General features: G+C 37.1%; 2 protein-coding genes across 2 annotated transcripts in view; both read right to left on the reverse strand.

Moving 5' to 3' along the window:
• Positions 1-4,882: 4,882 nt before the first annotated feature.
• ABHD10 (abhydrolase domain containing 10) lies at positions 4,883-19,464 on the reverse strand. Its single transcript, XM_003261797.4, has 5 exons — positions 19,161-19,464; positions 16,388-16,571; positions 11,948-12,059; positions 11,261-11,398; positions 4,883-6,847 (listed from the first exon to the last, which is right to left on the reverse strand). Exons 1-5 carry the CDS (start codon positions 19,300-19,302, stop codon positions 6,503-6,505), a joined length of 921 nt encoding a protein of 306 aa, XP_003261845.1. The 5' UTR covers positions 19,303-19,464; the 3' UTR covers positions 4,883-6,502.
• A 2,454-nt stretch (positions 19,465-21,918) lies between these two features.
• The window catches only part of PHLDB2 (pleckstrin homology like domain family B member 2), a 115,783-nt gene continuing 110,746 nt past the window's right edge, over positions 21,919-26,955 (reverse strand). The window contains exons 17-18 of the mRNA XM_012501068.2: positions 24,542-24,627; positions 21,919-23,940 (exon numbers count right to left, since the gene is read on the reverse strand). Of these exons, the coding sequence (XP_012356522.2) occupies positions 23,800-23,940; positions 24,542-24,627 (227 nt within the window). The 3' untranslated portion in view covers positions 21,919-23,799. The remainder of the gene's footprint in view (positions 23,941-24,541; positions 24,628-26,955) is intronic.

Consider the following 26,955-nt stretch of genomic DNA (forward strand, 5'->3'; position numbering starts at 1 on the left):
GCTGGTCTTGAACTCCTGACCTCAGGTGATCTGACCGCCTCAGCCTCCCAGAGTTCTGGGATTACAGGCATGAGCCACTGCACCCGGCAAGTTTTATAAATTAAACAAAACTCAATGACTAAGAACTCTTAGGGTGAAAGGTTTTGATAGAATGTAAAGACTTCATCTGAAGTAAGGACCGTGAAGGCACAACTGACATATTGTCAGTAGTAACTGAATATTTCTCATGGGCAAATAAGCACTCAGGAGAAACCATTAGATCTAAGTTGGCCCCAAATTTTTATAACAGCTAAAGGGCTTGGAAGTTTGTCCTTCTAGACTGTAAGCCATTTGTGGGTAAAGATTGAGTCTCATTGGTGTTGTGTAATTCTCTGGGTGTTTTTCATGAGAAAAATTCCACATTTTTTTTGTTTGGTTCATTTCTTCATTCAACAGATATTTACTCAGTGTTTATGCCAACTACTGGACTGAGGAGGAATAAAATACAATTCTTGCATTGAAAACAGATTGATAAATTGACTCAAGCATATTAAATAAAGTAATTCTGGGTACATGGGATGATGATCTTTGTCCCTGTGGGAAATTGATTAGAAGCTATGCAGGAAATTACTCCTCAAATAATACATGTATTGAGAAAAATCTCCTACCGGCTGGTGCCTGGACTAATGAAAATTTAATTACTTAAGAGATATGTGGGTGGTTTGCCTGAAAAAGACTTAGCAGTCAGTCGTTGAAGACCTGGGAGAGAGTCCTCTGAAAACAGAAAACCAGGAGCCTCAGGAGAGCAGTACGTTTAGGAAGAGACAAGGGAAGGGCTGACTAAGGCAGGTCTTCATGCTGCATAGAATCATCAGTTGAAGAAGCTCAAAAGACAGCAGCACTGTCTTGGGACACTTGGAGCTTAGGGGAAGAGTTTAGAGCAGGGAAATTGACAGAAGAATTAGGGAAGTCACCATTGGTATCTTGGGGAGCAGCCATAAGGCTAGTTCCAACCTTAGACTAAGGGAACAGAGTCCCAAACAGAAACCATGTAACTTTCCATGGCTGGAATGGCTCTAAGGAAGATGTTGGTTTGATATGCAAAGCTTGAAACAACTCAAAAGATGTACATTTGCTTGTCTTTTTTTTAAACACTGTGTTTTGCAAATCTTTTGTACCCAAAGAGTCCCTCATATTATAACAGAGTAGCTGGTGTGCTTTAAGTGAATGACTGGGCCCATGGTTCTAGAGAGGATACAATGGCAAAGAGAGGGGCCACAGCAGGGCATGGAAGTGTCCAGAAATCCAGAGGAAGTCTTCAGAGAAAAAATGCTTGATCTCCTCAGGGGTGACAGTGGAAATCAGCTCAACGCCGCATTTACTAAGTGCCTACTAGTATTATAGTTAATGTTTTCAACAACTTTTTCTTTCTTTTTTTTTTTCTTTTTTTGAGTCGGAGTCTCACTCTGTGGCCAGGCTGGGGCGCAATGGTGCGATCTCAGCTCACTGCAACCTCTGACTCCCTAGTTCAAGCGATTCTCCTGCCTCAGCCTCCCAAGTAGCGAGGATTACAGGCGTGCGCCACCACAAGTAGCTTATTTTTGTATTTTTAGTAGAGACGGGGTTTTCACCATGTTAGCCAGGATGGTCTCAATCTCCTGACCTCGTGATCTGCCCGCCTCAGCCTTCCAAAGAGCTGGGATTACAGGCGTGAGCCACTGTGCCCAGCCTCAACAAATTTTTAGGGGCCTATGTGTATAGCTGAGACACAAAAATAAATGATACATGACAATTTGGTTTAGTAACAAAGTTAAACTTGTAAACAATAAATGCCAGATGTCATGCTAAAATTATGCACAAAGAACTCAGGTTGGTACAATAATACCTGGAGGAGGGTGTTAAGGAATCAGGGGAAAGATTTATAAATGAGATTATTTTAAGTATTGAAAGACAAGTAGGTGTTTGCCAGGTGGATAGAGTGAGGCAAGAGAGGTAGGGAATGTTGCTGTCAAAAGAAGTGTATTTAAGGTGAAAATCTTCCAGTATTAATAAAACATACGGTTAAAGAGAAGAGAAACATAGAAAGAAAAATGAGGCTGGAATGTCAGGCAGGCTCCAGATCATAAAATGGTGTGTTTGCAAGTGCCCATGGTTAAATTTTCAGGAATTTCAAGAGACAGATGCTAAACTCAGTCATTCTTAGCAGTAAGGTTATATTAACTTACTCTTAAATAAGTTATATTACAAAGAAAAGTTACTCAAAATGAACCACTTTCTGATTTATTTTGCTACATTTTACTGTTACCTATGTTGAGGATATTTGCGTGTATTGCCTCTATACGGTGTAAATACTATGTGATGGTGTGCTACTGGGCATTTTCTTCCAGCTTTGCATTCAGAGATGTCATGATGTAGTTTAAAACCAGCCAGGGCAGGAATATTTATGCTGTGAATGTTAGCAAATGCTACAAATCAGGGCTTCCACCCCACCACCAAAAGCCAGTTGTTAAACTGGCTTTCAGCAACTGGTTTTTGGTTGTTAAACCAGCCTTGCATGGACTCACATATCATGCAAGAGTTTGAGCTTTTTCATAGAGAGAGAGGATGATCAATCTGACTTAGGTAAAGGAAAAGGAGACAGTCAGAATGACTCACAAGTTTGACTTGTATAACAGAAGCAGTGCTGGCGCCATTTATTTTAGGAGGACTCATAGGTGGGGAGATACATAAAGCAGAAAAGATAATAAGGTTTGGATTTACTGCATTTGGGAAGCCCATGGTCCATCCCAGTTCATTAGGCAGTTGGTTTTATGGGTCTGGAGCTCAAGAGTCTAGATTGTAGGTATGTAGTTGAGTCACCTGCAAGCAGGTAGTATTTTAAACCATGAACATGGGTGATGTTGCTCAAGGTGAACAAGTAGCAAGAGAAGACTGCCGAGGCCAGAACTCAAGGAGTATTAACGTTATAAGGTGGGCAAGGAGGAGGAGCCAGTAAAGGGGTTGATAGAGCATAGTCAGAGATGTCTGAGGACAAACGATGTCAAAATAAAGCTTCTGACCTCAGTCATCCTTTGAGAGAAGGAAGCTAGGATATAAACTGAGAATTTCAAAGCAGCAAGTGGTACCAAAAAGGCATGGATAGAGTACTGTTCACAAGAGAGCCCAGAGGACCCAGCACAAACTTCCTGAAAAAGAGAGATGGGGATGAGTAAGGAAAGGATTCAGAGAGACTGACTTTTGAGCTTCTTCTTTAGTAGAAGTTTACCTGCAAAACCCTGAAAGCCTAGGAAAAGGGGAAGACAAAATGGGAAAGTATATTTTCCCCCAAAGATACATTTGCTTAAAAAAAATTGCCTGCAATTTTCTAGGTATATTCTCTAAATATACCAAAGCATCACATTTTTTTCATCCAACCATTACACATACTCCACGATTGCTTCTAAACTAAGAAGTTACTTAAGATCTATATTTAGAGGGTCTTAAAAAGGTATATTGAAATTCCACCCACCTCAACCCCAGAATATAAGAATTCTTTAGATTTAACTGTTCCAAATTTAATGAGTATTTGACATATTCGCTTTGGGGATTATCCTGGGAATAGTTATGTGGCAAATAATTCTTTCAGCTTTCTATCTCCATATTTTATAAAACTCAGTGTTGCCCAGAGCTTTTTTCTTCTCCTTCTCCAGAGACGTTTCTATATTGGCTGTTTGGAGAATGGTGTACTGTTTAGATTTGTATCTGGAAATGCCTCTAATCTCAACAGATGTAGCAAAAGCAAAATATATTACGTGGCTTCACTTAGCCTTCTTTTCAAATGGTATTTGCCTTATCCCTTTCTGTTGTGCATACTGAGATTTAGAGGGGTCGTGTCACTTATTTTAAATAATGACCAAGTTCCAGGGGCTAAGGCACTGAAGGGCTCCCAGCTATTCCTGCATTTTACACATCACTAAATACATGGGATAGAACGGTTTCAGAAAGGAGCTTTGGGGAAAACTAGAAAAAACAAGTAATTAACAGTGCACTAAAATACCCTAAATCTCATGGATGCAAACTCAGTTGGAATTTGTGATGTTAACCTCTGCAAAGCTAGATTAAATTTTAAAAGATTTTCCTACCTTTAGACCATAAAGGTTCCTTCTCCTTTTTTGTTTTAAACCATTAGCATTTGAAAGAATACCATACAACATTCCTATTTGGGATCCTGAGGTCAGGAAGGTCAAATCCAGTTCAGTTCAGCTTTAGAAGCCCTACCCACTTCCTTGCCTCCACATTCCTTCCTATGCCTTCATGGATTGTGTCCATCAGTCTCTGACTGGACTGTGTTCTGTACACAATGAAAAGCAAAAAGATACTGCCTCCTGTGTCATTGTTCTAAATGTGTTGTGCTTATTTAGATCTTACACCGTATTATCTAGGTTTATGTTATTTTACAGAAGAGACTGAGACTCAGTGAGGTTAACTGCTCAGTCACAGAGCTAGTAAATGGTGAGCCAGAATTAAAAACCAAGCTTGTCTCTGACCTTAACCATTATGCATACTGTCTCTACATATGTATTATGAATCTCTAATCATATTTATTATTTTGCGCAGAAAACCATCATTGGCAAGGGCCCTTGCCTTCATCTTCCTAACAAGCCTCACACCTAGCAATGTTTAGGCAAAGTAAGTCCTTGAATAGCCAGTGCCATCTTCTATCAACCCACTCCAGCACCAGAGACTGTGGCACTCATAGATGATTTATCTTTGTGGTTTGTAAATTTTGTCCAGTATAAAAGATAACCCACGGATTGTAGTTTAATTGCCCCGTAGGACATAAGCCAGTTTTGTATCTGTGGAGAGGCCCTCAACACCACCCCCAAATTTGAAGATTTGCTAGGAAGACTCGTAAGACTCCACATACAGTTCTGCTCACGGCCATGATTTATTACAGTGAAAGGATACAAAACAAAATCAGCAAAGGAAAAGACACATGGGGTGAAGCCGGGAAACTAAGTGCAAGCTTCCAAGAATCCTCTGCCAGTGGAATCACAGAGGATGAGCTTAATTCTCCCAGCGACCAGTTGTAACAGCACTTGTGAAACTCTGTCAACCAGAGACTGAGTGCCTGGGGTTTTTACTGGGAGCTGGTCACAAAGGGTAGTCTCTGCCTGGCACATACCAAAATTCCAGACTCCCAGAAGGAAAGTAGGTGTTCAGGAGAAACTACTGTTTTACAGTTTAGATATAGTAAGCTACTTTGATCAGTTCTGGGAATGGTGGAAGCCCCCTGAACTCCAAGTTCCCAGATGCCAATCAAGGGCCAACCTTGTAAAGCAGGTCTCTAAGGATAAGTAGTCAGGTCGGCTTCATTAACACTTTTTTCTGCACAGCAATTTTATCTCAACACTTTTTCTTCAATGCCCATAAATACTCAGTTTCTTGAATTGTACTTTGAACCAGGTTTACTATCTGCTGGTTTCCTCATTAATGAGTTGAATAAGTCTTCCACACAGGCTCATTTTATATACATGTATATATATGAGTCATGTTGTCAACTTAAAAGGTTTGACAGATAATAACCTAATCAAGCTAAATAAAGTCCAGCCAAAATTAATAAATAAAAAATATTAACTCAATAATATCAAGGCTCAATCTACACCTCACTTTATTCAGGAAAGAAAAAAAACAACCTTTACACTAGCATTTCACGTTTTCTTACTGACTTTAGAACATCTTCTGATTTAGGTGGCAATCACTTGCCTAGCTGTACTTAGGGCAATATTAATAAAATAATGAATGTTTCTGCAAGAAATAATATATAAAGATCAATTTCCTCTTTAATTTTACCAATCAGAATATTAAAATGCTACATCGTTTTAGATGAAATTCCCCACTTAAATATATTACACATAAGCCCAAAATTTAGAAATAGCTCCTTGTATCACTGTACAATTTTGGGCCTTTAAAAAAAAGCTTAATTTTAAGTTTGAATATAATGTGCAGTTTATATAACATATATATAATACATATACTTTATACATTATATAAAGTATTATCCTTATTGTGAACTTTATTATGCTTCTGAAATTTCTCCATCATTTCAAATTTACTTCAATAAAAATTTCCCTATATTTTGTGAATTGCATTTTCAAATCCAAAGTAATGTTACACATTTCTGTCTATAATAAAAAACAAAATATTCACACTTTATTAATAATCCTAATTAGAAAAGGATGCAATTAAGAGCTGGCATAGCTAACATAAGCATAAGAAAGGTAAACTTTTCTTGAATTAAAAAAAAAGGAAATACTTCAATGAAAAAAAATCAAGGACAGAAGGAAGGAGAAAATTTTCTAAACAGCAGCTGGTCCTTCTTCACAATTTACATTACTTGTGCAAATACATCATTAAATAATACTCATCTGATATTTACAAAATAGAGGAAAGAGAAAAACCTAAAGTATCAGGATCTTTCATTTGTTATCCCTCTTCCAATCTTCTGGATACATTAGTTTACATACCAACTAAACATGTGATACTAGTTAACTATAGTTGAGAGCTTATCAATTAAGTCATCGATAGTGTAAACAAGAAGTTGAATGTCTGCTTTTTCCTTCATTCGGTGATCACTATGTTTTCGCAGGATGACATCCACATCTGTGCTGAGTACTCGATCAGCAACCTGCATTGATGTATGCCAAGGTACAATGTCATCCTTCATGCCATGGAGCAATCTTATAGGGCAGTTCACAGGAATTGGGCTATGTAACAAGCAGTGATGTTCAGCTTCTTTAATGAAACTGTACTGAACGTTATAAACTCCTTCTTCAGAGTATTTTGATGGCATGCTCCACACACCTTTCATCTCTACTTCCTTTTTTAGCTATTGGAAAAAGAAAGAAAAATAAAAGTATTTGTGACTTTAGGCAACATTAACACATGCAATAGTTTTAAGATCTAAAGAAAGCAGTTCTTGAATAAGAGGATAGAGATAACAAAAATATAACAATAATAATTATCAATAATTACTATAAGCAAGGTACTGTGATGGGTATTTTATACATATTATTCCATAAGATCCTGATAATAATTCTGTTATTATTCTATTTTTATAAAAGAGGATATTATGGTTTAGATAAATGAAATATTGTGCTCAACAGTTCAGAGCTAGGCTACTAACTGTTATGGCTAAGACTCAAACTTAAATTTAAATTTATCTAACTTTATCATACACTATCTCAAATCAGATGTTGCTTCACCCCAACTGAAAAGAAAAATGAAGGGGGAGAAAAGCACTACAATTTCTTGTAATCAGTCCAGGTATCATTCATATTTAAATAAAATCAAATCTTAGAATAAACTGTTTAGATTTCAAAATTGTAAACCTAAAAGTGCTTATAAGTAGCTAAAATGGGTATGGCATAGGGAAAGAGGAGAAAGAATCAAACACAGAACTAAGAATAAAAAAAAAAAAGAGTAATTACACTGTAACAATCATACACATACTCATGCAATTTTAAGCTGAATGTAAAGAAATATAGTTTTTCCTTCCAGGGTCCTATAAAAGAGAAAAAAATTTGATTTTTGTTCTGGATGACAAAGAAGTCTTCCACATACTTCCTGAAAGCCAAACAATAATATCTGTATATTTATTCCCTTAAAATGAAATATACATGTCCTTTGACTTTTTGAGAACTCCTATTTTGTATATAATTTATCTTAATTTTTCTAAAAAAATTAGAATTTTGTATAACGAGTAACATGCAGTCATTACAGAAAACATAAAAATAATTGAAGAAATAAATTACCCATAATCCTATCTTATGGAGAGAAAAACCATTAATATGTGGCTTATTTCCTTCTAATATTTGTCCATATGTGTTTTGGTTTTTATGTAATATGTAGAATGCATACATATTACACATTCATATACAGTTTTCTATGCTGCTTTATTTAGTACATATATTTCTGGGTTTAAAAAATTCTATGAAAGGGTTTTAAATGCTGCACAGCAGTCTACCATAACTGACTTAGTTTGACCATCTCATACTGTGGTATTGTCATGAACACTTTTGAGCATAAAAGTTCATTTATATATAATAAATTTTTGGAAAGATGATCACAGCTTAAAACTAAAAAAAAATCAAGCTATGAATAGTTTCAAGACTCTTACAATCATATAATATGAAGGGCACTTCTAGAAAAATGGAATGGACATCTTATCAAAAATTTTAAAAAATAAGGAAAGAAAAGCTACACATATTTGAAAAATTTAAAGTTTCAACAAATATACTATGATTTTCCCATGTTTAAAATTGTTAATTTATTGCAAATGTAAAAAGGAAAACAAGAACTTAAAAAATATGTATGACATAATACAATCTATACGTACTTAGGCTTTTAACGTATTTTTAATTCCAAAAAGACTTAATAATACAGTAAAAGAAAAAAAAACTGTACTTCTAAGTATGTCTCCAAATGATTTAAAATTAATGAAATTCTACAAAACTATAAAATGTATAAATCTATATCAATATCATGGCATTCTCTGTATTAAAACAACATATGAACCAAATATTTAAAGTAAAGATGACATTTAGCTATCCTCAAGCTACTCAGGATTGTTCCTGAATTTGTAAATACTTCAGCAGATAGAACTTAGTCCCACTGGTTATTAGCTGAAGTGGAGGCTTTGCTAATTAAGGAGACACTGAATTAATAATAGTTTCATTTTAAGCATCCCTGGCCCCCAACTAGCTCTGTTACCTGCCACTGAATTGAATGAAAATGCTCCATTTGAAGAACAAAGTTAACTTTATAAAATGTTGTATGTCTCAAATCCTCAAGAACAGAAAGTTCAGAAACAGCAAAGACATTATCTGAAGAAAATGTACAATATATTAAGTTCTACATCAACAAAACTTATCAAGGCAATGTGGTTCAGAAGCGTACATTCCAAACAGCTGTGCATCGTGTCTGAGGCCCTCTAGTGTCCAAAGAAGGTGATAATGATTAGAGTCAGTTATGAGGATGGTCAAGTTCTTATAGAAGCAATGAGATATGCTGGGCTTACTATTCCCAGGGTTATAAAAGATAGTAAAAATCTCCACATCTGCTCCGTTGACATTGTTAGGGCTAGCTGTTTATGTGAAGAGATAGTAGTCTTAGTGTTGGTGCTCTTTCCTTATACATGCTTTTAAGTTAACCAAGGGCTCAACATGCTTCTGTTAACAACTGCTTATCTGATTAAGTATTAGCAAAAAAATGCCTTGATTTGCAGATTATAAATCTTCTCAATTAGAAAGTATCTACCCTATCCTCACTCTGAATGATGTGAACACACACACACAGAGAAATGTACATGGCCAGGCACAGTGGCTTGTGTGTGTAAGCACTTCGGGGGTTCAAGGCAGGAGAATCTCTTGAGCCTAGGAGTTCAAGACCGGCCTGGGCAACATGGCAAGACCCCATCGCTACAAAAAATACAAAAATCAGCCAGGCATAGTGGTGTGCACTTGTGGTCCCAGCTACTCAGGAGGCTGAGGTGGGAGGATCTCTTGAGTCTGGGAGGTCAAGGCTGCAGTAAGGAATGACTGCACCACTGCACTCCAGCCTGGGCAACAGAGATACCCTAAAAATCCCCCAAAATAAAAACAAAACCAAAACAAATGTACACAGGTTTTGTCATTTACCAATAATTACAAAATACAATAAATCCCCTAACCCCCCAAAATCAACTCCTTTTCAATCTGCCATGTCCTTGAGATAATTTCCTACCCGAGAAGTGCTGTATTATTGAGTTAAGAGGATGGGGCAAGGAGTCCACATTTAGATCCACAAAATGGCAACGGTGGGAAAAACATGAAGACATTGAGCAACTACGTATGAGAAACCACCAAGAAAGTGAACAAAATTTAGAAACAGGAGATAAGTTCAAGGAAGACCAGCTTTGTAATTTTAGCTCTGACAGGAAATAATATGAGAAACCTGAATACACATACAATGCTATTTCTTAAGGAGCTGAAAACAACGTGAACTAAGAATGAACTTAGTTAATACACGGCACAGGTATTAATGCCTATATCTAAAATCTATATCTAAATATCTATATATTTGCTTCTTTAATTTTTAAGAAAGATAGCACTTTCCTCATTACTATAATGCTTATAGTAAAACATCACAATCAATATTGAGGCAAATCAATGACATTCTACTATTCAACACTACGTACGTTTTTTCTTCTTTTTTTATTTCTGAACCTCCTTCTCCTCTTCCTCCATTCTCTAAAGCATTGCTCTCAAACTTTACAAGAGGTTTGTTAAAACACAGACCGCTGGGCCATACCCCCAGTTTCTGAGTCAGGGTAAAACCCAAGAATTTGGGTTTCTAAAAAGTTCTCAGGTGCTGCTGCTGCTGCTAGCCTAGGGACTATATTTTTAAACTACTGCTCTGTTTTCTTTAATTTCTGTGTCTCTGTCACTCTGACTGACAATATCTGTCTGGAGAGTTCTGTTGAGAGGAACTGAGGCTGCTTTTAAGCTAAAACAAAGACAGTCAGCTCTCCATATTCATGGTTTCTGCATCCATGGATTCAACTAACTTTGGATCAAAAATATCTGGAAAAAAAGATTACATCTGTATTGAACGTGCAGACCTTTTTTCTTGTCCGTATTCCCTAAACGATACAGTGTAACAACAATTTACATAGCGCTTACATTGTACTAGGTATTTTAAGTAATCTAGAGATGATTTAGATTATACAAGATTATGTGCAAATACTACACCATTTTTTTTCTCAGAGACTTGACCATCTATGGATTTTGGTATCCATGGGAGGTCTTGGAAGCAATCCTCTTCAGATACCAAGGGACGATTGCAGTTTCAGTTCATTAGCCCACTCTAACATAGTCATAAGAATAGGCACTACTGCCCATATGCCACAAAGTAAGAGGACCAAAAGGAGATCACAATGTATGATCCAAATAAGTAAATGTAATAATAAAGAAAGTGTGGCTAAAAAAAAAGAAATTTCAAAGTGTGATTTTGTTAATGTGTCTCAAACATTTGGCAGAATGATTTGAAGAGACTATGAAGAAAGGAAATCTTAAACAAGATGCCAAATAGTTAAAGGTAGAAAAGAGATTGTGTACAGAAAGGCAGCTAAGACAAAAGTTGGGCCAGCACAGTAAGTCAAAGGACTTATTGTTTTCTGTCCCTCCTTCCCTCAAAGAAAGAGGGAGCAGAAGAAGTATAAGCGATAAATATATGGAGGTGGCAAAAGTGACTTTTGACTTACCTCAACAGGGAGCTGATTAAACTTTGTCACTAAGGTATCTGCAGCTGTAGCTACACCAATAAGAGCCATGACCTTTTCTGGTCGTGCAATTGCAGCATGAAGCATAAGCCACCCTCCAAGGCTAGATCCAACAAGAATCTAAAAATAAAATAAAATAAAATATTAGGTCTTTAAGACAGAACAGGTTATAAACATAAAACAAAATATTAGAAAGTAAAAATAATAGAATCATTTTAAATTAAATATCAAAATTGATTAAACATTTAAATTAAATAAAAACATTTTCATATCTAAAGAAACAGCTTAGGCCGGGCACAGTGGCTCACACCTGTAATCCCAACACTTTGGGAGGCCCAGGCGGGTGGATCACGAGGTCAGGAGATCAAGACTATTCTGGCTAACACGATGAAACCCCGTCTCTACTAAAAATATGAACAATTAGCCAGGCGTGGTGGCGGGTGCCTGTAGTCCCAGCTACTTGGGAGGCTGAGGCAGGAGGATGGCATGAACCTGGCAGGCAGAGCTTGCAGTGAGCCGAGATTGCACCACTGCACTCCAGGCCGGGTGACAGCATGAGACTCCATCTCAATAAACAAAACAAAACAAAACAAAACAAAACAAAACAAAAAAAAACAGCTTAAATATGAGGTTATAGTAATTATCATCATACTTAACAAAAACAGTCACCTGTGGCCCATCAGCTAAGTCATCAATTATAGAAAGAACATCTTTTCTCCATTTCCCCAGTGTGCTTTCCTCTGAGTTACCATCTGAACTTCCAACTCCTGAGTAATCAAACCTGGAAAAAGGGAAAAAAATCTATATCTAAATATCTATATATTTGCTTCTTTAATTTTTAAGCAAGATAGCACTTTCCTCATTACTATAATGCTTATAGTAAAACATCACAATCAATATGTATTTTAGCAAATTCTATTGGCTTATTAACTTTCAAGTATTTCCTGTGTCCAATCACTTTCTCACCTCCTCCACTGCTACCAGCCTGGTCCTAGTCACACTGTCTCTCAACTGAACTTAATGCAATAGTCTCCTAAAAAGTCTCCTGTTTGCATTTTCACACTCATAGTCTTTCCCTATATAGTAGAGTGATCCTTTTAAAACAAAACCATGTCTTGCAAACCCTCCAAAGGCTTTCTATAATCTTTAAATCCAGAGTCCTTACCATACTTTGGTGCCTGATCACCTCTCTGATCTCATTTCTCATTGTTTTCTCTCTCTCCCTCCCTCCCTCCCTCCCAACTGTATCTTCCCTTTCCTTCTTGAAGTTCCCGTCTCATCAGCTTTTCTCTCCACATGGCATACTCTCCTCCAGATAGCCATTTAGATTGCTCCCACACTTCATTCAGGCCTTTGGCTCAAATATTACATCCTCAGAAAAGCCTCCCATGACCATTCAATTATTAAAACTGTGCTGCTTTCATCATTCTCTAATTCTTTACTCTGCTTCATTTTCTTCATAGCACTTATTACTACTTGAGATATATTTGATTATTTATCGTCTGTCTCCCACATTAGAATGAAAGTTCCACATAGGCACAAGCTTTGTTTCACTGCGTTCCTAGTGCCTAGTTCAGTTCCTTGTGAGTTGTAGGTGCTTAGTGTATATTTAGTGAATTAATGGAAGGGAAGGAGACCAGAATAAAATTCATCATCACCAACCCATCCCTTTCTCCTTCCAACTTCCTAGTTATCTAGGCTCAGTTATCTGTCTGATCTATGAATTTTACCTCTCCTTAAGGGTATCAAATCAATAAAAAATCATGGTGGTATAAAGTATCATACCACACCCACAGGTTACCTAAACCCTAGTCATACTGAACTACTCCTAATTCCCAGTTACACCCTTTTATAACTTAGGGCCTTAGCATGCTGTTCTGCTGCCAAGAACAGCTTCCTCCCCAACCCAAATTCGTAGTCATCCTTTAAGTCATGTCACCTCCTCTGAGGAACTTCACTTGACATATATGCCCCATTTAGTACCAGTCACTTTCTTTTGTATGTACTCAACACTTTTCATATTGTATTGTAATCAAGTTTGTTTTTAAACATTCATCTCCCTCTGACTAGAATGTCAGTTCCTTAAGAGCAGGCTGTTTTATTCGTTTGTTTTTCCAGGCTACAGAATACTGCCTGCCCTAAACCATCATGATTCATTCTCATTTCTTCTTATGTTCATCCCCTTCTTGGTACTTTGGTAAGTCCAGTATCTTGGCGTAGGTGTTTATTTGTCATCTTCGACCTAGACTATCATAGTAGCCTTCTATCTTGTGTCTCTATGACTCTGTCTTTAAATAGAGTCACTATATACATGTCAGTTTTTTTCTTTAACATTATAGCATTACCTTCAGTGCTCCCTGCGATATACAACATAAACATTTAGTGCTTTGGCCTGTTTTTTTGAACCATTATATTCCGGTCATTTCAGATTGATTTCACAATTAATTTTACAGTAAATTTTTTTTTACTACTAAATTTTACAGTAGTACTCACTTCATCAGGGAATACTACTGCTTTAGACAAATTGATGAACTTACTGTTCCTAAAATAGGTCTATGTTTTCTATGTGTTTCACACCTCACACTGTTGATTCCTTTACCTGGAATACCTTCTTCCATCATCTTCTTTACTGATATCTTTTCCCTTCTTTACTGATGTCCTTTCCCAGAGCCTAGTTCAAATGAACCTTTTTGGTGGAATGGCTGGTACAGTAAGTAAGGGATTTATGAGAAATAGGAGAGAGAAGAAATTAAATTTTTCTTTAGGTTTGAAGTGAAATGATTTTGGATCCTTGGGAAATAGAACAGGGCAACTGGTGCAGTCTAAATCAGTTACTGTTGCCCCCTCAATCCAGGGTATGTAAGAGACAGGTAGAAGGGGTGGAGGGAAAAAGGGAGAAAGACACCAACTAATTTTCTCCTTTTCCCTCTTCGTAGTTGGCAATTGGATATGGCTGAATGTGGCATCTTTTACAGTTAGCTGCCTTCCAAATATATGGTGAGGATGCAAAATACTTGTACAGCTCCTTCATGAAGGAAAATATAAATACTTGGTGATACTAATAGGGTATCAGTAAAAAAAAATATAGTTAACTCTCGCTGAACCCCAATCCAGAGACAAAGATAATCCAAACATATTCAGCACTTTAAATCCAGAGACAAAGATAATCCAAACATATTCAGCACTTTAAAACTTTTAAACAGTAGCACATCTCCATCTTAGCAGCCTCAACAGTCTGGGATGTAGTCCCAAATAAAAATTCTATTACAAATAATTATGACAGAATACCAGCCTTAAAACCATATGTTATATTCCTGAGATCTGAATCAGTCTTATTTTAGGCATGGTAATAGGACCTTAATAAAACATATTCATATAGTCATATGTTTTTTGTGTAATAAACTATTTCATCATTGAAGATCTAAATTTTACAGCAAAAAATCCCAACGAAAGCAACCTGAAAAATTAGAGAAGATAAAATCTCCTAAAATAAAGTGCAATCAACGGTTAACAATAATCAGACTGTGATGAACTTTGATAAGAGCAAATAAAATGGAACTTGTTCAAACTAAATATTTGTAGTTAAGCACTATTCTTTATTAAGGTATACTCATACAGGATCCAAAATGCAGAAAAGCCACATTATATCTTATAGGGAGGCAGGAACTGGTTATAACTCTCATAGTCTCAAAGCTGAAATTTTAGAACTGGTAAAATGGTGATTTCTTGATTCAAATTTATTCAGTGGCAAAAAAGAAAAGTGATAACAATATTTTTGAAATTATGATGTTCTGCTCAGGACAGTCCCCCTCCTTGGCCAGCACTTCCCTCCTACCCAAATCTGAATTATTCTTCAACGTTCCTTTATCTATTTCAATCTCACTGTCTCTAACTTTATGCAATTAAGTATACGTTCTTTTGACACAATCACATTCTGATGAGTATTTCTGCCAAATTTCTCACATGTATTTTATCTTGTGTTTCCCCACCCTGAATGAAAGGTCCTCATAGGCAAGTGCAATGTTTTATAATTCTTTGTTATTATGCAGGCAGTCAGTATAGTGCTAGAGAATCTATTTCCAAAAAGTACTCCAATCTTCAGAATAAGTCAGAACAGATTTTAAAAGAGTTCTGAGTATGAAAATAAAATAATTCATTAGTTTGGTAAAAGAAATAAGATTAAATCCATATAATTGACATAATTGCTGCTAATATATTGAACAGGTAGTCTGAAAGTTTTATATATAGCTGTATTTTCTAGAATTATTGAATGAATGTTAGTGAATCACTCTTCTAAAAATTTAGATGGATAGATTTTTAGGCTGTTAGTGCTAGAAAATAACTCAGAAGTTATCTCTAGTCCAACCTCTTTCTTTTGATGACAAACTTAGGTCCAATGTTTATTAACTTACTTGTCTTGTCATAGTTATTGCTAGAATTTATTCTAGAACTCATGTTTCTTGAATTCCAGGCTAATCTTCTTTTTACGAAATCATACCATCTCTTCTGGACAGTGGATACTAAACATGTGACTGCTTTATGTTATTATAAGGTAATAACATAATAACATAAAGTTATTTACTAAAATAACTCTCAGTATGAAAAATTAGGAATTATAAAATCAAGCTTGAGTTAAGTACCACTTATCCCTATTTATGCTTCTACATATTCAGATTACAGGATAGGGAAGAGAAAACTCAGCAGAAATTTGCATTATATAATACTTTTAAATACATGTATTACTTTTAGATAAACAGTGATCAAATAAAGTCCTTAAGTCCCCAGTGGAAAATTATAAGAGACTATATGAAAGCCAACTAGTATATCTGTTTGCTGTCACATACATTATTGCCTCTAAAGAGCTTAGTTACCACTATTTCCCTTAAGATGTCCTTTCCTGCCAGGGTTGTCAGCATGGCACAAAGGCCTTTAAAAAAGGTCTTTTAAAGGTTGCTTTTAAAATTACCCTAAATCACAAGATGCAAGTTTACAGACCATTAAAATAATGTATACAAATGCTGGCATTTACTTCAACTGATTAGAACAGAAGTAATTCTCCATTGTAATGATAACAGTAGCAATATTTTCTCAGTAATGTGTTGTTCCTACCTTATGCAGGCGTGACCTAGAGATTTGCAAAACTCCTCAATCGCCAATGCTTTTGTACCATTCATATAAGAAAGATAGCCAGGGATGAAGATAATTCCTGGACTTTTGCCTTTTAGCTTCTTATAAGCCAGGTTTGGAAGGTCTGGTCGATTAAGGAATGACAGTGACGTCTTTTGTCTACAAGCTAAACAAAGTACACAAAAAGTAAACTATGGTTTGTAAATTCAGTCTTTGGAAAACCATACATATTTCCGATCTTAACTTTCTTATCTCAGTGAAATGATGTTAAATACTATTTCCATTTAATAGAAAAAAACAAGAACAGACTCAAAGTACTAAGTTAATATGTCTGTGCATGAGATCTCCAGTTTTAAAATCATGCCAACATCAGTAATCTTCTTTGAGCAAAGTCCAATCTTGATTCTTCCAAAATACACAATGCGGTAGGAATTTCAAGACAACAAAAGACAGAGACTAATCAAAAAACATTTTCCTGTTGCTGCTTTATCATCTATCCTAAACAGTATCAATCAACATTCAGATTTACCCGCAATAGTTTCAGCCCTCTCTTGTGAGATTTTTGGCTTTGTTTTTAAATTTATTTTTTGTTTGGTAAGTTTCACATCCCTTATTTTTTGTTTATTTTTATTTTTATTTTTTTTTTGAGACAGGGTCTCACCTTGTCACTCAGGCTAGAGTGCAGTGGTGCAATCCTAGCTTACGGCAGCCTGGACCTCCTCGACTCCCCAGGCTCAAGCCATCGTCCCGCCTCAGCCTCCCCAGTAGCTACGCTACACGCATGTACCACCACACCTGGTTAATTTTTGTACTTTTTGTGGTGACAGGGTCTCACTATGTTGCCCAGACTGGTCTCAAACTCCCAGGCTCAAGTGACCCTCCCACCTTGGCCTCCCATTGCTGAAATTACAGGTGTTAGCCACCATGCCTGGCCTTGCATCCCTACTTTCTTGGGGGTCAGGGAAGAAACAGGTTTGGTCTGCCCTTGGAAAATTGTTTCAAAGGAGGACGTGCTGTGCCCTTTTCATTACTGACTCCCATCCACCTGCCCATCCAACCGCCTACCTCAACCAAGAAATCATGGGCCATGGTAACAACTCATAATTTTATTATCAGCTGAGGTAGGTTCAATGAGCAGTTTCTTTAAAAATAACATATGATAGTATCGTTTTTGGAAGGAGATTTCTTATAGACCTATGCAATCACTTTGCATTTTATTTGTTGGTTTGGCTTTCTGTAAATGGTACACCCAGATTTTAGTGTAATTTAAGTACAACAGTACAATTGGTGAACTTTATAAGATTATTCTATTTCATCGTTTTTCAAATTTTCCCCCATTATAAAATCCATACTTGCCCTTAAGAAACAAGTAGATTTTTTTTAAAAGAGTCATTTATAATCCCACCTCTTCTTTCCAAAGACACTAAGTTTGTGTACTTCCTTAGAGTCTTTGGACTAATACATTTTCTTTTTTTATATTAAATGAAGCCGTCCTCCACTTTGAAAACTTCTCAGTCTTGAGAAGAAAATCCATGTGTGCTGCTAAAGTTTTCCCCACTTTGTAATTAAGAAGTTGATTTTTAAAAGATGTAATTGAAGGCCTTAAAGCTATCCTTTTTACATAAAAGCTTGTTTCAAAGTATAGAGAAATATGCCAAATTTAAAACTCTTGGCAAGGACCAGTTATGTTGATCCACTCATGTTCATTTCCCATCTACTCAGCTGAGCACTAAAAAAAATTCTTACTATCCTCTTCCAGAAATCACCTCTCAAAACATAATTTCCCCCCAAGATGATTATAATTTATTTAATGTAAGTTCTAAGTAGACAGATTCATGTAATTATATTCATAAATCATCTTCGAACATAAGGATTAGTTCAAAGCCTGGTGCATAAGTGCTCAATGAACGTTTGCTAAATAGATGAAATAATATTATACTCTGGTTAATGAACTGACATACTACATTTTGCTAGGAGTATTTGCATGTGTAACATGCCTTTTGGTTGCGCACAATTAAATGCAAGTTAATCTGATTATAAAAGTTTAAAATTGGATACAAAAATCTCCATACAAAAGATCTCTGCCGTGACATTAATTACCACTCCAAGCATCATGCATCATCTGACAGCTACGTGGCAATGGTGTAAACACACAAAGCCAAAAAAATAAAAGGATCTAATTCAAAGACTATATATACATATACGAGGTTCTCTGATTTTTGGCCCAAATTCTAGTTTCCTTTGTGCAATAATGATTATGGTTCTTTCACTGAGTGGGTGCAGCAAGAAGGCAGAACTAGAAATTAGGCTTATGAGGGCGTCCACACTTTTACAAAGAACATGCCTCGCATTGTTAGGTTCCCTCAACTCAAAGGAGAGTCAGTCTACGCATTTTAGGAGTCCCAATCTACAAATTCGTAGAAGTAACTAATAATACTGCATTAAACGCACATTTTAATTTTTTCTAGTGTTGGCGTTTAATGCAGGGGAGGCAGGCAAGGAGCAGGAGCTCTTTAAACTGCACAGTGTAAAACGCCAGCGAGGGCCCGGGGTGCCCAGAATGCCGCAGGGCCGCGGCAGAGCTCTCCTCACAGCCTTCACCAGAAGTCTACAAAGCGCCTAGAACTGGGGTGCTGAGAAAGGGGGAGGAGCATTTTTGAACCGGGCGCCAAAGACGTACTGCACAGGCACAGGAACTGACGGAACCCGAGGCGTTCGAAAGAACGCGTCCTACTCCCGCCTTTCGGACACTGACCTGGGAGCCACCGTGGCGCCCGCTGAGGTATCCGTGCAAGCAGTGCGCTGAGGCCACGGTAGGGACCGACGGGGACGGCTGCCCAGCCCCAGCTCCGACAAGGTACCCAGGCCGCCACAGCAGCCAAGCGCGCAACCGCCATCTTCCTAGTTGTCCCTGCACCCTGCTGTGTCCCACAGAGTCGCACACCACGCAACCGAACCGAGGCTGCGCATGCGCTTCAGGCCGGAAGGCGGAACTTGCTGAAGAGCTCCCCGCACGATTTTCAGCTTGCGAAGAGCGCACATGCGCAGAGCGTCGTGGCTCTTTACTTTCCTTTGGACTGTTGGTTTTGCCAGTAGTGGGGTTTGGCTTGGGGCCTTTGGGGTGTTTTGAGTGGCGTCGGGAGGCTGCCCTATCAGCGGGCTGATAGATACTACAGAGCTGGAAGCTCAGAAAGGAACCCTATCCAACGGTCCTAGATGGGAAACCGTCGCCTGTCGAGGACACCAGGCTTGCTGCATCACCTGCAGTCCCGCCGACCGCGTGACAATTTTAACGTGTACTGGAAATGCTCCCAAGATCTGACATTAATCTCGCCTGTATAACCTGGAATGGTATCGGACAGTCCCCGCTCTAAATCTATATGCCTGATTAACGAAATATTGAATTATCTTGGCCCCTTCCTCGTGCTATATGCGAAAATAAATTTCAGTAAAAAATTGATTTCAACGGAAGAATACAACTGAGGAGACTAAATAAATTTTAGGAGAATATTATATAATCTGGGGACAGAAGGGACTTTCTTAACCAAGATTTCAAAACCCAACATCATAAATAAAAAATATATTTGTATACGAATTTAAACTTTTTGAATGGCAAGACACCTTAAGTTGATTAAGAGCTTAGAAAAATGGATTTTGTAGCACAGATACGTTAAAACTTCTATTCAGCCTGCTCCTAGAAATAAAAAATATAATTCAAATAAAATTGGCCAACAGCTATAAATAGGCAGCCCATATAAGGAAACATGATGCTCAGACTCACTAAATGAAAAACTGGAATTAAAAAAATAATGCCTTTTTTCCCCCATTCAGTTGGCAAAAAAGAAAAATAATTGGCAAGGATGCTAGACACTAGCACTTATGTATGATTGCTAGGAAGGTGAATTGCTAAAAGTTGTTGTCAAGTAATATGGCCACATCTATTACAATTTTAAAATATGCATCCATTCCAGTGCCTTTTAACGCAGTGGCACCAGTTTGTGATTATGCTATAGAAAACAACACTAGTTCTTAAGACTGCATATTATCTACTACACCGTTTTTAGAGACAAAGAGAAGGAAAAAAATGGGAATGGCTAACAATAGAAAAATAGTTGAATAAATTGTAGTACAAGGGTTTCCGGACTCCAGCTCTAAATACCTTTCAAACTAATTCCTGGGGGCCTCAAGCATCAACCATGGAGTTTTATGTAGTAGTTTCCTATTTAAAAGTTATGGTGGCTTGTGTAATACTTTGAGTATATATGATAGTAAAGTAACTTTTATTATCCTGGTTATAAATTTGGGGGGCAGTAATTGGTACCAGAATTAAAGGCAAAGTTTGGATATAGTGAATCCAGCATGTCTTTGGAGTTGTGAGAACCTGGACTGTTGGAACGGTCTGGAACAGTTAGATAAATAAAGACTGAATAGATCTCTTTCTTGAGAGGTGGGATGCCTCTCTCTACTAAGGACATATAGTTAAGGACAGCAACTTGATTTCAGGACATACTCCAAAAGATGCTGAGCTATGTTGCCCATTCTCCATTAGACCTGTTGTAGACTCTAAGGGACTAAATCACTAAGGTGTGCCTGATGCATGTCATTTCATCATCCCTTATATTTCTTTTTGGGTGTGTGTGTGTGTGTGTGTGTGTGTTTTAGACAGAGTCTCGCTCTTGTCACCCAGCCTGGAGTGCAATTGGCGTGATCTCAGCTCACTGCAACCTCCACCTCCTGGGTTAAAGCGATTCTCCTGCTTCAGCCTCCTGAATAGCTGGGATTACAGGCACCCGCCACCATGCCTGGTTAATTTTTGTATTTTTAGTAGAGATGGGGTTTCACCATGTTGGCTAGGCTGGTCTCGAACTCTTGACTGCAGGTGATCCACCCCCCCCCTTGGCCTCCCAAAGTGCTGGAATTACAGGTGTGAGCCACCGCACCCAGCCCATCCCTTATATCTTAACAAACACTTCTCTCTGCATGTTTTGGATAATTGCAAATATTCTCAATCACTTCTCTCCTTTTTCTTCCTCTTTATTTTTGCAAGTCTTCTTGCATTTTACTTGCAGTAAGATGAAAAATCTGACTGGTCATAGTGGGAAAATCACTGCACAGAAAAGCAGAGAAACCCATGGATTGTTTTCTATATTCACTCTTGTTGTCTAACAAATTAGAAAAAATTATGGCCAGTGGCAAGTACAGATGCTTTTATGGACAGTGATGAGCTTGAAGTAGACAAATTTGTTTCCACTCTGGGTACCTATTGTCAATGTTGACTTCATCAATATATAAAGGGGGCAAAGGGACATACTGCTGAGGGAAGCTTCTCTCTCTGAAATCTGCTGCCTTAGTTCAGGGAGACAAATGAGATCCCCCACCAAATAAAGCTTTATATCACATTTACATGATTTTTTTTCCTGTAAGATATAAGGATAAGTAAACACACTCCTTGCAATCCCCAGCAATAAATGTATCTGTGTAAACAGACAACAGTAAGATGTCAGAGTTTTTCAGGGTTCATTTCATTTTGTAAGCAATAGGATGTAACTAGAGATACTTCTATTGGAATACTTCAGTTTATACACTACAAATCATAATGTTAGCACACAACAAACTTTATGTAGTTTCTACAACTGTCATTTGCGATTAATTCATCCTCCATCATACTACAGATAGGTAACTTCAAAATGAGAGATGAGTTTATTTTCAAATGTGAAATCAGGTCAACATTTTAATCCAAACTCAATATATTTAACACACATATTTAAGAGGCTTACTACATCATGCAATTGGATTAGAACACCTTTACAATCCTATGAAGAGAGTACAGTGCAGAAAAGTCATATCTTTACATTAACCAACAAAATCTTAGCAATTATATTTTAGTCTTACATCACTACAGGGTTTAAAAGTGATCGCTGCAAAATCAGATTTTAAAAATATTTTCCACAATCATGATTTTTGTCCTTCACTGTTCAAGTAAAATCTTGTGTCATCCAGTTGCAAAATCTTATTATTGACAATACGTATACATGTATACAAACCACACTGCAAATTAACAAAAGAATTGTACCCAGTCAGGCTGACAAAGTTTAATAAAGGGACACTTCTAATCTAATCATTTCATCTTGTAAGTAATATTGTTATTCTCTACATCTATTCATTTGCCATGTTTTAGGAAAGAGTACATTCATACTTTCAAACATGCAAAACATGATAAACTAGAATAAATGGCACTTGAAAAACCATTATAAAAGAGACTTGCCTGAAGTCGTTTCATTTGACAAAAATTAACTAAAAAAAAGGCTAATCGTAAAAAAAAATACATTATAAAGAATATTAAGTTGAACTTCATTTGCCGTTTTGTAGAACTACACCACTTCTGCAAATAAGTATTTTAATTGGTCTGTTCTTTGGTGAAAACAGAGCTATGATTTCATAGTTATGTCGAGGGAGCAGTTAGCAGGTGTGCTCCACAACAAAAAGAAATCAGACAATCTAAAGGACATTGGCTACTGGTTGCCTTTATTCTCAGCACCAGGAATGGAGAAATCTTCAGCAAAACAAGCTCCTAACGCCAGATATTCTCTTTATTTAAAATTGTTCAACATGACAGAATGCCTGTTGCGTAACATGGCTTTTTTTTTCTAAAACGCACAGCTTTTTGCTCTTTCTTCTTTTACAAAAAGTGGTTTACTACATATATATATATATATATAGTAGCTTACACCAGTGGTGACACTGCAAAGTCAATTTCCTGGGCATTTGATGGCATCAAAATACCATTTTGAAATATACAGAACAATACGAAATGCAGTTCATCACTTGCAGTTACTACTGTTCCACAGAAGTCAGGTCAGGTCTTTGGTTTTGGTGCAGTACTTAAAAAATTAAGGCAAAACTCCTCCTAAAATGTATTTCCCTCCAAGCCCTTATTTGCTTATGTTTACAAAATAACTGTCAACAAAATGCTACCTTTTTTAAAAAAAGCCAGTTGATTACCAATAATGTCAATGCCAATGATTTGGGTGATAAAGTTATTCTGTATTTCCAAGTACATACAGATATTCTGTAACCTGTTTAGTTTATTTCACCAAATCCAACAACTGATTAAAAACAGTTTATAAGAAATGTTCCCATAAGTGATCCAATTTATCAAAATAGTGTTTTCTTTCTCATGGAAGCTTCAATTATTTTGCTATTTATTATCAAGGTTTGTATTGAAACCCCTTCTTTCTTTTTTACAAATAACTTGTCTTGATATGAAAGGAGTTCTGAGTGTTTACAGCTCAAGGGATGGACCTGTTGGGTTTTCTCATCTGGGGTCGAATATGGCTTCATTCTTGTAAGAGATTATTGCCGTCTGCCCTGAAGTAGACTGTTGCCTCAGTTCACTACAACAAGAAGTGAGTGTAACCTTCTGCCCCCGTAACTATAACATCCATCCAGATCCGCATGGCTTCTGGCGATGGGGCTACCATGTAATAGATTCTGTCATGAGTCTTGACGCTAAAGGTGAGTAACGGATTAGGACTCTAAAATTCAAAAAAGGAAAATGAATGTAAAATAAACATCTTAAAATACAACATTAAATAACACAGACATGTGATGACTTCTTCAAAATTTTCAATTTATTAAATTTACAAAGGCGTTACTTTTGCTCTACTATAACTCACACACCTGTCCCAGAGCCTTTTTCAGGATTGACTATTTTTCTGAACAAGAACTCTCAGACAGAACTCATAAATTATTTCAGCAGCTAGTTTGTAAAGCTCTAGCAGGGTACTTAGCTGAGAGTAGGAGCTTAATAAATAGTAGCTGTTATTCTTAGCCCTACTAGGACTTGCTCATGATCCCCCTCTTAACTATATGGTAGCTTCTTTTTAGAACCCTGGCAGAGTCACTTCACAGGGTTTCCCAAACCATTATGTCCAGAATATTTCCTCAATTTGCTATATTTTTTTCCTCAAAAAGAACAGCCATCCCACTTACTTCGTGTTTACTTTTCCAGCACCATTCTGGTCATATCTATCTGTTATATCAGAACATCCACTTCAAACTTCTTAGACTCCAAAAATATTTTTCCCTTCTTAATTATGCATTCAAATTGTAGGAATTTAGAAAACTGATGTTTACCTTATTAGCATTCTTGAGGTGATCATAATATACTTCCTCAATGGCTTGAAAGTATATTACTCCTTTCAATTTAGTTTCATGCTTGTCTGCAATGTAACAATTTCCAAACTGTTTTCAAAGATTTCATCAAATTTACCATAAAAACAAAGCAAAACAAAAACAACCAAAACATGACTCAAACATACAGCACCACTCTGTGATCTACTAAGTCCTTGAAATATTTTGTAACAAACTCTGCAAGGATCACAGTGCATGTCAGCATATTAAAGAATTTTAAGAGCATGAATGAGGAGGCAGGGAAAGAGACTCTATCCTACCCTAGTAGTGGAAGTGCAAATAAGACAGCCTCTTTTGGAAGACAGTTGGTAAAACAAACACAATTAAAAACACAAAAATCCTCTTACTAAGCAATTCTACTTACTGTATAAGATCTCATGTGTGTGCAAATAAATGTACATGGATTTGTGTTTGTTGTGGCACAAGGTTGCAAAAGATCTGCTTGAGCTTTAATAGGAGACTGATTCAATTATAGACCAGCCATACAATGAAATCTACAAAGTTACTGAAATGATGGAGGTAGATCTGTATCTGCTCCTAAGGAAAAAACCCTTGAAATACCATTATATGAAATAGGGTATGAATAGAATGAATAACTTAGTCCCAAATACATAAGAGAAAAAAAGAAAAATATACATACTGAAACATATATAAAAGTGAATAGAGAAAATCTGAAATATTTCAGGCTTAAAAATGAGAGATCAGAACTTTTGTGATGAAAAAGAGACTTACTTTCATCATACAAATTTTTGTTATATTTTGAATTTTTTACTAGGTGAATGTCCTTTTTTAACTACAAAAAGCTAGTCTAAAAAATAATGGCCCTGAAAAGTTCAGCAGAGAGTAAAACTATTTAATTGCATTTAATCCAGAATATCCTAACCTATTTGCCCATGGACCATATTTTTTTCTTCGTTTTTCCTCTTCCTTGTGAAACACTGTTTTAACTGATACCATGTTCAGTAAGTTTCAGTCAGTTTCTGTGAAAGACAAGGTCAATGTATCTCTCAAACATTTGCTGGAAATGATATTGCAGTAATTCATGAGAATACAATAATACTTTGTTTTCTGAAAGCAAATGTAAAATATAATCTGGAGATAAAAGCAAATCTTGCCAGTGTTTCAAGCAAGCAGAAGGAAACTTTGGTTTGCAGGGCACTTCATACATGAGAAAGAACTCTGAAAAATATAAGCCTCACAGCCACATTATGAGCGAAGAGAAGCAATGATGAGATTGCAAATTGATGAGATAACGCTGCACATTCTGTCTCTCTCAGTATTATGCCATCAATTTGCAGACATATTTTCTAGGCCTCGGTTTTCTTTAGAGACTCTCCTAAAGATCCCAGTTAATATGCAGGAGGCCAAAGACAAAGGCCAGGGCCATGAATAACACAGAGTCCTGGGACTTTGCCACTCAGCTTTCACATTTGCAGCTCCTTCACAAGTACACGGCCATTTCCCTCACTGACAAGCAGAAGGGACATGACTTCTGCAGGGTTAAGTACAGCCTAAATTGCGATCTGGATGACTGCCTGTGGACTGGTCTATTCCTGTGCTTGTTGTGTATGAGAAGCAGGGGTGGGGGTAGGAGTGGACAAAGCTGATAGGTGATGGCCGTAAACAGAGCCGAACGAGCAGCGTTTGTCCAACTAGGTCTCACCAGCCAGTTATATCATAAATACATATTAAAAAGCGAATGAAATGTGATTTTTGCCTGTTTTTTTTAAATTAGGGTTCTCGGTAATTTTTCATATACCAAGAAGGTTTTGGTATTTTTTAAAAATTGAAATCAGTCACCAGAAGTTTCGGTTTGCAAAGACACATTTACATGGGTCTGAAGCTTGGAGCTTAGGTTTGAAGCAGCTGGCCAGGGCATGAAACCACTCACCTGGCTGATAGATAAGAGAATGAAATAAGGCTCACAGAGAACAGGGGCACAGAAGAAGAGTGAAGCAGTTTTTGTCTGAAGTTTTTTAAAGTTGTATTTTTGGAAAATTCTGGGTGAGGTTTTCTGAAGACAATACCACATCATACAGTTTTGTTTATGCAGTGTGCAGACATCAAATTGTATTAACTGAAGAAAGCTGCTCTGGATGTTTATAAAACTCAACGACAAAAAGCCTTAGAGAGGCAAAGCAGGGGACCTGGGACCGGCAGGCCATTGGCTTCAGGCCACTAACTTCTGCAGTAACTGGAACCTCACCCAAAGAGCTCCTCGGTGAAAGGCAGGCATTCCCCTACCGGCTCCTCACCCACATTCTGGGGCTCCTGAGCCACTCTTTCCTTTCTTCCACAGGCTGCTTGGTTTCTCACACTTCTCCTTATAAACATAACCTGACCTCACTGGATTGATT

Source organism: Nomascus leucogenys, chromosome 21, assembly GCF_006542625.1.
Source record: "Nomascus leucogenys isolate Asia chromosome 21, Asia_NLE_v1, whole genome shotgun sequence".
Classification (NCBI taxonomy): Eukaryota; Metazoa; Chordata; class Mammalia; order Primates; family Hylobatidae; genus Nomascus; species Nomascus leucogenys.